This window comes from Myotis myotis, unplaced genomic scaffold (assembly GCF_014108235.1).
Source record: "Myotis myotis isolate mMyoMyo1 unplaced genomic scaffold, mMyoMyo1.p scaffold_m19_p_13, whole genome shotgun sequence".
In the NCBI taxonomy this organism is placed as follows: Eukaryota; Metazoa; Chordata; class Mammalia; order Chiroptera; family Vespertilionidae; genus Myotis; species Myotis myotis.
In genome coordinates this window covers 26,180,630-26,193,316 of record NW_023416317.1, presented here as the reverse complement: position 1 = coordinate 26,193,316, position 12,687 = coordinate 26,180,630, and the positions used below count along the sequence as shown (strand labels likewise).

Sequence of the window (12,687 nt, the reverse complement as noted above, 5' to 3'; positions counted from 1 at the left end):
CTCCTTTTGTGTGTGTCTGTGTCCAAATGTCCCCCTTTTATAAGGACATCAGTCACATTGGATTAGGGCCCACTCTACTCTACTCTAGATATGACTTAGATTAAGTATACCTGCCACGACCCTGTTCCCAAATAAGGTCACATGCTGATGAACTGGGGGTTAGGCCTTTGGGAGGAGACAAAATTCAACTCAGCATGTAGTTTAGAAGCAGGATACACACCTAGGAAACAACAAAAAGCAGCATCTGCCAAGGGCCAAACGTGGAACCTGGGTTTAGAGAAGGGCCTTCTCCCCCAGATATAGAACTGGAGAGAAGTTTCTGTGAATGAGCCAAGAACCGACCTGATGTGGAAAGAAAGAAAGGACTTACGTAAGGAAAGACCTTAGTGAGGCAGGCAGGCATTTTCAAGGCAAGCCCCAAGCCCAGTGCAGCTGGCACAAGAGGGTGGGGAGGTGACCTGGCAGGAGATGTGGGCACATGAAAGAGGCCCTCACATGTCAGGTGAAGAGTTGGACTTAACCCAGTAGAAAATGGGAGCCATTAAAGTCTTGTGTCACCCAAGGGATCCTGTGCCTCAAATCAACAGAAACAACTTGTATTGAGTATACATTTATTTTATAGTTTCTCATAAGAGGAGACCATTTTCATGCAAAGCAAATGTAAACACAGCTCCTCACATGGGATAGATTCTTTTGAAGTCATAAGGTCTTTGGTTGGGGGTGAGTTTGGCCTTTGGTAGAAGAGTTCTACTTGTTTCAAAATAAAGGGTCAGCTTGAACTGTTACACATCAGCCTCCTGGGCAAGGAGTCCAGATGGTTTCCATTTGGCCCCAACTGGAAACAGACAAACTATTTTTATGCTCCTCCTTTGTGGGCAGCAGGCTTGGGGCCTGCTGCTTGGAAAGATGAACTCACAGCACTCACAGAAGCCTGACACCTTTTATAAGTCCCCTCCAAATGCATAATTACAAGAACTCAACAGCGTTACATTTAGCAGCCATTTATACGTTATTAGAAGAGGCAAGGAATTCCATGTCTGTGCTTCTAGAAGTTAAATGTCTGTTTGTCCAAGTCAGTCCTGCCTCAAAGTTCCGCTGAACACAGATTGCTCCGCAAGCACCAAGGTCTGAACCAGTACGTCAGACATAAGGCTCGGGAACGTGCTTTTCTGTCAAGTTCCCACGTGATGCTGATGCTCTTAGTCCAGGGTCTAACTTTGAGAACCACAACTGCTTTAACCGTGGAAGAAAATCAGATTGCCTATTTTTTATTTCTTTTGCTCAGTGAAGAAAATCAGAGGCAGAGTGAAGCTCCTAGATGTCTTTTCTCTGTCATGGCAACCACAGAACAAACAGGGCCCAGGCCCATTTCTGTTCTGGCTTCTCTGTCTCTTCTAGACTCTGTCTGGCCCACCTCTGAGCCCCATGGCTCTGAACCAGGGCTCTCTATGAGAACTGGGGACCCTGGGCCTGGAGGGTGTCAGCACTCAAATGAGTGACGTTGGCTTGGCCGATGCCTAGTCACAGGCCCATCAGCCCATAAAGAGCCAGAAGATGGCTCAAGACTGGAAGTCACTGCAAGGTCATCAGGAACAGTCATCTGCGGTTATCTTCCCTGAGCCCCATTCAGCCAGTCCTGCCATGTCACCCCAGGCCCCAAACGTTCCTGAAAGACCCAGGAGTGCCCCATCACCTACGCCTGCTCTGCTTCCCAGCCCAAGCCCCACACCATAGCTTAGAAAGACTCTCCTAGAGTACAAACCCATAAAACGGTCAGTCCACAGCCTGGGATTGTTAGACATTTACTAGAGTACCAATGCCACCCAAGTGGCAAATTCACTTCCCCCCAAATAAGGCATTACTGCTTCTATCATAGCCACAGTCCATAGACATGCCAACAGCATTAAGGAATTCAAAGGTCAAGTTCCAAAGTCAAGATGTAATCTTCAAAAGAACTTTATTGGTTCCAAACCAGGAAGTTACTGGTCATAACCCTGAAATTACTTTACTTGGGATTTTATCCTGGGGTGATACCAAACGGTGGAAACCTTTGTGGACAGGTTCCAAGGTCTGAAGTGTGAATCAACCAACACTAATTATACTTTGCTTCCTTAAGACCTGCAATCAGGCAAATGCAAATTTATGTTCTGGTTTATAAATTGCTGGTAATTACACAGGCAGTCACACATGCTTCTTGTTGATGGGGCGGGGGTGGGGGGTGAGGAGGGAGCTATTTTTAACAAGCTTAAAAAAAATCTACCCTCCCCCCCCAAAAAATATCTACCTCAAGAAGAAGATCCTACCGGGACCTGGCATCCACAGATGAGCATTTGAGGAGTCATTAAGCAAAACAATCTGATGCCCACCTATCCTGGCAGTCCCAGAAGAGGCCAGAGAAGGAAGGGCGAGCTGAGGAATCTTCTCCGGGGAACTTCCAGTTCCGTGAAAATTTATACTTAACCTTTGGGTGCTGGTCTATGTAAGAAAAAGAGCTCTCTCTGGGAGAAATTTGAAAAGGATCATCAGCTGGAAAAGAGAGGGCATTCTGGCAAAGGGAACCACAGGACAAAAGGTCCGACGTGAAAGTGCCTGGAGTGGGGAGGGCTGGGCATGTGGGAGGCGTGGCACCCGCCACAGAGTGGTCATGAGGAGAATGACAGGGATGTTGCTGAAAAGGCCTGTGGACCCACAGGGCCAAAGCCGTGAATGCCCTTGAAGAGTTAGACTTTCTCCTGTGTGCGAAGGAAGAACCACAGTGCTTTCGAAGCAAGGCAGTGATGTCATAGGAGATGAGTGTGGAGACTTTTACAACAGTGCAGGGAAGAGAGGATAAAGCACAGAGCTGAGGCTGCAGAGTTGGACAGATAAGAGTCTAAACGTATTTAGGAGGAGAACTGACAACACCTGGTATTGGGTTCAGTGAGCGTGGGAAGAAAGATTCTGAAGTCAGGAACAAAGGGGGGATCTTGGCAATTAACCAAAGAGCAAGTGGCGGGAAGCACAGAGTTGGGAGGGTTCATATTGGATCTATGGGGTGGCTTCCAGGGAACACGTGCAGTTGTCAGCAATATGTGTCTGATCCTCAGGAAGCCCGTGGCAAAAGGGGGGACACCTTACACGGAGAGATTCTTCACCAGGTAGCCCCCATTCCAGTGTTTCAGTGACTTACCAAATCCAGAAACGAAACTGGGAAGTGAGGCGGTGTTATGTACTGCACTCTAAGTGCTCTACAACTGTTACTTCACCACGCCTCCCAGTCCATCTTCACAATGCATCTAAGAGATGAGTATTGTGATCTCTGTTTTAGCAACGAAGCAATTTAGGTTCAGAGAAGTTAGGTGACTTTCTGGGGAGTCACACAGCACTCTTCAGAGAGAGATTTTAAACCTGGAGATTCTGCCCATGTTACTGTGCCTCTTAGCACAATTGGCATTGCTATGCCGCTGCCAACTTCTCTGAGACAGAGGGGAATAAATGAAAGTGGTCGTTGGTGAGCTTGTTTTTGTTTTAAAGTAAAGAAATGTGCCCTAATCGGTTTGGCTCAGTGGATAGAGCGTCGGCTTGCAGACTGAAGGGTCCCAGGTTCGATTCCGGTCAAGGGCATGTACCTTGGTTGCGGGCACATCCCCAATAGGGGGTGTGCAGGAGGCAGCTGATCGATGTTTCTAACTCTCTATCCCTCTCCTTTCCTCTCTGTAAAAAATCAATAAAATATATTTTTAAAAAGAAAAAGAAAGAAAGAAAGGTAAGATTAGGTGAAAAATAGGTCGAGGTGCACAGCTGGAGTGGATCAAGTGTTACCAGGGGCTGAGCATGGACTCACCTGTACTCTAAGGAAGTTGTTTGCCATCCATAAAAAAGGATTTGTTTCTGCTTGGACTTTGGTGAAAAGCCCAGAAGAGGAAGTCACTGTACTGAGCAGCAGCACCAGCCGTGGTCCCCTCTCATAGGGCACTGTGACTCGCTGGAGGTCGAAATTCTGGAGAGTAGTTTCAACTAGCATTTTCCAACCTGATAGTTTTCATGAGCAAAGATGATGTTGTTACCTCCCTTACCACCAGTTGGAGGGAGATTTGGATTGTTCTTCCCATGGGAATGTGAGTTGCACCAGGCCAATGGCAGGCAGAGAGCGCCCTCCCTCTCCAATGGCACACGTTGGAGCAGGCTGGCTACATTGGGGATGTAGACTGGCTGAGGCTGCTTCTCTCCTTGCACAGGAATGTGGCCTTTGGCCGTGGCCCCATTGGCCTCGTGTTTTATCATAACCTTAACTTTCCAAAGACATTTATATTCGTGAAGAGGTCGGATAAATAGAAATATCATATTCTATGTATGTTCATGAATCTCAAGGCATTATTATCTACACTAGACTTGGAAAAACAATGAACAGTGAGATAGAAATTTCCACAGAATGATTGCACTCTGTTTCTATTATTCATGGACTCACTCATTTATTCAACGAACAGTTATTAAACACCTACAATGTGCCAGATACTAATCTAGTATGTTAGCACTGTTGTATGATTTATGTTTGTCATTTGCTATCATCCCCATGCCCTGGATATAAGGGCAAATAAAATTTGGACAAACTAGGCGTATCCCCAATAAAACCAAAGGACAGGCTAGTTTTCATCCCTCCGACTGTGTTTTAGAGGCAAAGAAATCCTGTCACTTTTATTCAGTAATCCAGCAGATTAGATGCATATCCAAAGAAACCAATGGAATCTTTTTTTAAAACATACTTTAAAAAATAACTTACTTATCACCAACTCTTCTCTCTTCTCACTAGTTAGCATTCACTTCCTGTCAGTTTCATGAGGGCAGGGAGTTCTGTTTCCTGTTGGATTCCCATCGCCTCAAGCAGTGCCTGGCACATAATAGGAGCTCAAAAATATCGCCTGCTGAATGCACTCAAGTCCAAGACTCCTGTCTAGCCCTGGGGTTATGTTCTCAAATCAATAGATTTTTACATGTCAGGCAAAATTAGTGCATAGCTAAGCGAGCCTTTAAAATCCCTTAAATTGCCCCCACAAAACCACATGTAGATATATGATCTCCAAGTCCCACCCGGTTTCTTCCTGGCTTTGGAACAGATTATTGTTTTTCAGTTGAGCCCCAGGATGAAGTAGTTGGCTAGTGTTTAGAGGGTCCTGTTGCACATGAAACATATAACTTCAAACACTTGGAGCCCCCGCCCCCCAAAGCAACCTGGCTTTGGGACTGGAGATTCAGATCTGCCATCTCACGCTTACTGAGTGGATGCGCCAGCATTATAGCCACACCCTTCCTCTTTCTCCATCCCCTTCCTGTATTTTTTCTCTGCTAAACTCCTAAACTTGAACTGGTGGTAAACTCCGCAGCACTGACACTGAATGTGAGGCAAGCTGGACAGACGGACAAAGGTGGACCAGACTCTAGGACCACTGGCCTCAGTCATGCAGTCTGTGAAGGCAGCATGGTTCTTTTGCCTTTGTATTTGTCCTTCTTGAGAGCAAAGAAAATGTGACAACTTTACAGGCTCTTTAAAAAGACCCAACTCCGTGTAAGGGCTCTCACTTCCCCAGGATCTGCGGACAACTCATCATTCTATCAAGAAAATCCAGAGACCTTGACTTTCTTCTTCAGCAAAAGTAAAGGAAGCAATCTCAGTCTTCAATGAAATTTCCTTTCATTCAGAGCAATTTGGAGCTTGTTGTTGTGAAGAACGAAGGATGTACTGAGTGTTTTTTTAAAATGAGTTCTTAAATTACTTATATTTCCTTAATTGGATTACAAAATGCATTTACCCACACGAGTGAAATAAGTCTGTACAGTTTTTTAAAACCTGTGGTAAACGGGGGAACTATTGTGTAAAATAATACAACACAAATTTTCTCGTAGGAATCAAGAGAAAAATTAAAGGTTTGACTGAAGCTGGTCCTTGGTTAGTGAAATTGTATTTGGCAGATAATGGCATAGATGGAAAAGGAAAAGATGGAGAAAACAGTTTGTTGGAATTCACTCAGATCTTAACATGGTGAGTAGAAAATTGAGAGATTTTATTTGTTCATCTTCCAAAACTAGTACTTGGGATAAGTCATGGGGACAGTTATCTACCTGCAAGTTGTTCACAGTGCTAAGTGAGGTTTTCCCTCTCTGGGAGAGAAGCAGTAGCCCATCTTGGTCTCGGGATGAGATCCTAAGGGAAGGCCTACACTCACAGAAATGGCATGGCGGACCGTCATTTTGCTTTCTGCTCTGCCACACTACAGATAACAGCAGAACTGGCTGCAGATTGGTGGGGACCCAGTCTGGTCGCCGGCAGGGCTCCGTGGTTGAGCTTTAACCTACGAACCAGGAGGTCACAGTTCCCAGTCAGGGCATGTACCTGGGTTGCGGGCTTGATCCCCAGTGTGGGGCATGCAGGAGGCAGCCAATCCATGATTCTCTCTCATCATTGATGTTTCTAGCTCTCTCTCCCTCTCCCTTCCTCTCTGAAATCAATAAAAATATATTTTTTTAAAAAAAGAATTTGTGGGGACCCAGTGCAAATGCAAACTCATGGGCCTTTGTTCAATATTAAGAATTTTAGGATGGAAATAGCAGAGCACTGAACCAAGTGAGGAGCCCATCTGAGCATGGGGCCCTGTGCAGCTAACGGCCAGCTCTGTGTGCTGGGGGATGTAAACACAGCTAATGTGCACCAGCGCTGGTAGTCCCTTCCCCGTGTCCTTTTAATTCTGACACTGAACACTTACATCTTTTTGTTCTCATTTTGAAAGCATAATAACTGAGGAACACTGGGGATTAGAACACTTTCTTGGCATATTTGAATCATACTTCATGGTTCTTCTCGAGCAGACTGCCTAGCTCACACTCTCACTCCACGCTTTCCTAGCAGGATAAGCTTAGGCAAGTGAAGTAGCTCCTCTGTATCTGTTTCCTCATTTGTAAAAATGGGGATAATATTATCTAACTCAAGAGACTGTGTTAGGGTTGAATGGGATTGTGTATGTAGGCTGCTAAAGACAGCTAGCACCTTAATACAAATTGGAAAAAAGGACCCCTCTGGGCAGATGAATGAAAAGAGGCACCACCGCTGGCCAGTGAGTCCGAGGAAGTTACCCTCCCAGATCTATGTTTCAGGGCCCAGGACTTAGCCAGCAGAGCTGGGCTGTATTCAGCCACACTCATACCCTGGGAAGGCCCTTTGTGCCAGGCACAGGGCGTAGGCATGTGGGTGGCCGTGATCACATCCGATGCATAGTGAGTGCTCTATAAAACCACAGCTGACGTGAGACTGTGTAGAGTAGTGGTTAAACCCAGGGCCTCTGAAATCAGACCTAGATGCAGAACTGTGGCGTTGTAAAGTTTGTCTTCAACGCTCTCCACCCTCCTTCTGTGCATCCCTGCTTCCTCCTTGAAGCAAGCCTGTTCTCGCCCAGCTTGTATGAAGCAATTGGACATAATCAGGCCATTCAGAAACCCAAAGTTGGTCAAGTCCTGATTAGACAGACTGTATCCTTGGGAGCAAGACCTTCAAGAGGGAGAGTCTGGCGGGATCACTCAGCCCTGGCCTTGAATTCTGGCTGAGAATCATAGAAAGTGTGTACAGAGAGCAAAAGTATGGCCTGTACTCACTTATTGACCCCAACTGAAATTTCATATCCCCACACACGGTAAAAACTCAAAATTGTTTTATTCAGTTTATTTCAAGAGTAGAGGCCATGTGTTAAATTCCTTTTTATCCCTGCAATGTTAGGCACATAATAATATGCATGTAGTAAGCATGCACTCGTTATAATAGCATTCTTGCTATTGCATTTTGCAAGATGCTTTCATAGGAACTGCTGCATTATGTTTTCACCACAACGTTATGAAAGAGGCAGAATAGCCCTTTTCAGGCCAATTTTAGAGATGAGCAAAGTGAGGCCCAAGAGGCACATCGCCTGCTCATGATCACATGATTGACAAAAAATAGAAGCTGCGTAGTAACCCAGGCCTTCACCCAGATTCCATGTCTATTCATGATGCCAGAAATTCCCAAAGACAAGTTGGTTCAATAATCCTCAATGAAATTGGAAAAATAAAGACAGGCAGAGTGTTCATTTTTCATGAAGCTAAACTTGATTTAAAAAGCTACTCTTTAACCTAGCTGGTGTGGCTCAGTGGATTGAGCATCAACCCATGCACCAAGAGGTCACTGGTTCGATTACCAGTCAGGGCACATATCCGGGTGGCAGGCTCCATCCCCAGTAGGGGGCGTGCAAGAGGCAACTGATCTATGTTTCTAGCTCGTCCTTTCCCTCTCTCTAAAAATCAATAAAAACATGTTTGTTTGTTGGTTTGTTTGTTTTTTAAAAAAACTATCCTTTATTTCAAGACTATGGCCTTTCTAATTTCATGTAAAATATTTGTTCTGTTATAGTGTTGCTAGGTGAGAGTTGTTATTTATTTGACATACTAAAATTTGCCAAACTGACCTTTGTCAGTTCTCCCAAGTTTTTGTTTGTTTGTTTTTTAATACTTTACTGCTGTGTGAAATCTATAAGACTGGGAGGCCCTGACAATACTATACCATACCTTTTGAATGAATGAATGAATGAATGAATGAATAAATAAATGGGAGATTTAAGGCAACCAAAAATCCTTATCCTACCAACTTACTTAGAGTACACATCCAAACTAGAGATTAAATTGGAAAAAAACTGGATTCAGGATTTCTCTAGTTTCAAACTGGGTCAGTGCATCATCATTGGAAGGGGGGTTGGAGGTGGAGGGTGAAGAGGACCTAAGAAGAGAGCATACTCCAAAATAACAGGAGTGAGTTCCTCTGAATAACCATGCTTGGAACAACGCCATTTTGTTTTGTCATTTTCTTTGATCAGCCTGATCAAATACTCTGCCCACTTAAGGGAACTTGACCTTGGAAACAATGTCCTGGGAGAAATGGCTGCTGTTGACATACTTGAAGCCCTGAGAGCCAGAAAGACAGGTAGAGTGTTTTCAGTTTGTGTCCCTTCTACCTGACAACATCCGCTCATTCCGAACTGCTGTACTACTCACACCAGCTGGGTGTCCTACAATTCAACTCAATCCTGACACTATCTACCTGGAGACGGCATCGGATTCCACATGGTAAGGGCCCTGCCCCACAAGACAGAAGCCAATTGTAAGACCAGGTTGTCACCTGTGCTTCTGACGGACCCCCTCATTGGGTTTAATTAATTTTCTAGAGCCCCTCACAGGACTCAGGAAACCAGTTTACTCACTAGATTGCCAGTTTATTACAAAAGATATTAAAGGATACAAATCAACAGACAATGATACCTTGGGTGACATTCCAAACAGAGGAGCTCCGTCCTCATGGAGTTGGACCTGGGTGCTGGCATGTGAAAGCATCCTGGTTCCCATCCTAGAAGCTCTCTGAACTCCATCCTTTTGGGTCCTTATGGAGGCTTTATTACAGAGATATGGTTGGTTAAATCACTGGCTGTTGGTGATTGGTTCATCCTCTGTCAGGGGGTGGGACTGAAAGTTCCAACCTTCTGTTCATGGTTGGTTCCTTTGGCAACCAACAGCCATTCTTAAAGGGGATTTCCAAAAGTCAATGCATTAATATAAACTCAGTTGTGGTTGAAAGGGGCTTGTTATGTATAACAAGACACCATCTCACCTTTATGGCTCTGAAGCAGTTTTTAGGAACTGGGGCAAGGGGCCAAATATTATAACAAAAGCTGTCCTCATTTCTCTTATTACTCAGGAAATTCCAAGGGTTTTGGGAGCTGGGAGCTCCCAACCATGAACTAAGGCCAAATACACATGAGAAATATATTTTGGTCATCTTATAAGTCATGATATCATAGGCCTTTTTAGGAAATCAGTGAGAACTCCTGGTTTCAAGTGATGCAAAACCAACTCAAAGTGATTTAAATACAAAAGGAAATTTGTTGAGCCTGGACAGTGTGACTCAGTGGTTGAGCGTTGACTTACGAACCAGGAGGTCTTGGTTCAGTTCCTGATCCAGGCACATGCCTGGGTTGCAGGCTCAATCCCCAGTAGGGGGCATGCAGGAGGCAACCGATCAATGGGTCTCTCACGTCATTGATGTTTCTATCTCTCTCCCTCTCCCTTCCTCTCTAAAATCAATTTAAAAATATTTTTTTTAAAAAAACCAGGAAATTTGTTGACTTATATAACTAAACGTCCAGGGGTGTTTCTAGCTATAGGTCCAGCTGGATTCAGGGCTTCAAATTATGCTACCTACCTCTATCTCCTAGAAGATCTGCATCTGTGTTGACGTTATTCTCAGGAAATTCTTCCCACACAGTGACAAGTTGGGTAGCATTAGCCAGAAGTTTACATTCTGCTAGTTTAAACTCAAGAAAGAGCCTTTCTCCTGATTTCATTAGGCTATAATGAGTCACATGCACACCTGTTAACAATCACTGTGCAGGGAGAAGAAATACACGAAGTGGCCAGCTCTGAGTTATGTGCTCACCCCTGAAGGGCAAGGGAGTAAAACCCCAAAGAAAACTCAAGAAAGAAGCTAAAACGGAAGCTGGACAAATAAAAACAAGAGAGATCCACTAAAAATAAAGAGCTGATGAATACCAGGATCAGAATTTTGCTTCAGATGATTAAACTGGAAGTAGAGTCCAGGATGAATTTGATGTTGGGAAATCTGGGGTTAGGAAGTCCAGATAGAAGGCTACCACAACCATCAGGTAAAATATATAAACAGTGGGAGAAGAAAAGAGAGGAGTAGTGGGAGTTATTACAGAAATAAATTGTCACGGGTCACTCACATCAAGAAGATACAGGGAAAGGGTATTAAGTCTGATGAAAGTTTCCCATAAGAATGTGGGAGCCCTGGCTGGTGTGGCTCAGTTGGTTGAGTGTTATCCCATGCATCGAAAGATCACTGGTTTGATTCCGATCAGGGCACATTCCCTAATTGCTCTATCCCCAGTGGGGGTATACAGGAGGCAGCTGATCGATGTCTCTCTCTCTCTCTCTCTCTCTCTCTCTCTCTCTCTCTCTCTCTCTCTCCCCCTCCCTCTTCCCCTCCCCATTCTCTCTCTCTAAAAATCAATAAAAACCTATTATTTTTTTTTTAAAAGAATGTGGGAGATGGTCCTTTCAGAAGCCTACGACTCCGTCCATGAAATGGAGAGTTGTGAGATATCCTATCCATTTACTACTATGTTCTTCCCCCTCTCAGGTAAACTCCCAGTCTTAAAAGTTACAGTCACTCCTCAGATCTCTTCGGACACCTTCGGATCTATTTGGAAAAGCAGCAATAAATCTAATGTTACCCGTAAAAGGAAGAAAAAGGTATGCTCTTGGATGTTTGTGGATGTTTGTTCCGGTTAGTTACAGCCACCAGGGGGCGCTGTATAGACCCTGCACACTCAACTGGGATAGACTATTACAGCAGATTTTGCACTTGATAATATCATGAGAATTTTGGTTCTAAGTTAACAGTCCTCTAAACCATCATTCCATTCTAATGAAGGGTGATTGCATCAAAAAAACCTTTTTTGTTTTTAAATGTATGATTTCTTGTTCATTCTTTTACAGTTTAAAAACTGAATATGGATGCCATGTTTTCTTATGGATGCTATTTCCATGGCCAAGGAGACACACATATAAAGATATTGCTTGTTATATGATAATATTTCTCACTATAACCAAGCCTCTTTCAGGTTCTAAAGTGTGATAAGACTATTGTATGAAAGTTCAAAGTAGTTTTAATCCTATCATGCTTGTCATTTTCTAAAATTTGGGGTTCACAAGTAAGCCTTAGTAAAAATAGGTGGGATTCTTCTCTAGGGCTTTTTCTCTTTTGCATGTGAAATTTACAATTTGAAGAAAGTCGTGATTTTTATCTAAGAAAGAATCTTCTTTCATAAGTATATCCATAGTTGGGAACAATAGGAATGTTTGGAAATAATAACCACTTTCTAAAAGATAATATCCCCTAAACGGGGATCTTACACAAATGAGGAAACGTCTAGTCACTTTACCCCAATTCAAATCTCAGACAGCTCCATGGGAAATGGTAGAGGTATGGTTGATCATTGCATGGATGGTAAATTAGATTAAGTTGAATTTTATATGACATGATAATATGGTGCGGAAATGAAAAGCACAGACCTCAGAATAAAAAAAAATAGAATTCTCTTTGGAAACCTGTGACTTTTAACATATGACCTTGGGCAAGTCAGTTAACCTCATTGTGCCTCACTTTCCCCTAATGCAGTGGTTCTCAACCTTCTGGCCCTTTAAATACAGTTCCTTATGTTGTGACCCAACCATAAAATTATTTTTGTTGTTACTTCATAACTGTAATGTTGCTACTGTTATGGATCATAATGTAAATATCTGATATGCAGGATGGTCTTAGGCGACTCCTGTGAAAGGGTCGTTCGACCGCCAAAGGGGTCGCGACCCACAGGTTGAGAAACACTGAAGATACAGATAAGAGTAATAGCTTTCTCATTTGGTAATCTTTGAGTGAGATGGTACATGCCAAGCATTTTAAGACAATACCTATTTCATTGTACATGCTCAAAAATAAATCAGTGGCTGTTATTATTGTTGATGTCAGAATTGAGTGACTACAGGCATTTCACTTTGAACAGCTACACAAGAAAAACAGAATGTACCAAACTGATTTAAAATAAATATACATGTTTATTGTAA

General features: G+C 43.5%; 1 protein-coding gene across 2 annotated transcripts in view; it reads left to right on the top strand.

Moving 5' to 3' along the window:
- The window catches only part of LOC118668110, a 35,760-nt gene extending 23,425 nt beyond the window's left edge, over positions 1-12,335 (top strand). The window contains exons 9-12 of one of the 2 annotated variants that reach the window (XM_036332363.1): positions 5,881-6,016; positions 8,868-8,974; positions 11,204-11,316; positions 11,563-12,335. In XM_036332363.1, the coding sequence (XP_036188256.1) occupies positions 5,881-6,016; positions 8,868-8,974; positions 11,204-11,316; positions 11,563-11,574 (368 nt within the window). In that variant the 3' untranslated portion in view covers positions 11,575-12,335. Of the gene's footprint in view, positions 1-5,880; positions 6,017-8,867; positions 8,975-11,203; positions 11,317-11,562 lie in introns of those variants that run through there. The other variant, XM_036332364.1, reaches the window with a different exon arrangement.
- The last annotated feature ends 352 nt before the right edge of the window (positions 12,336-12,687 follow it).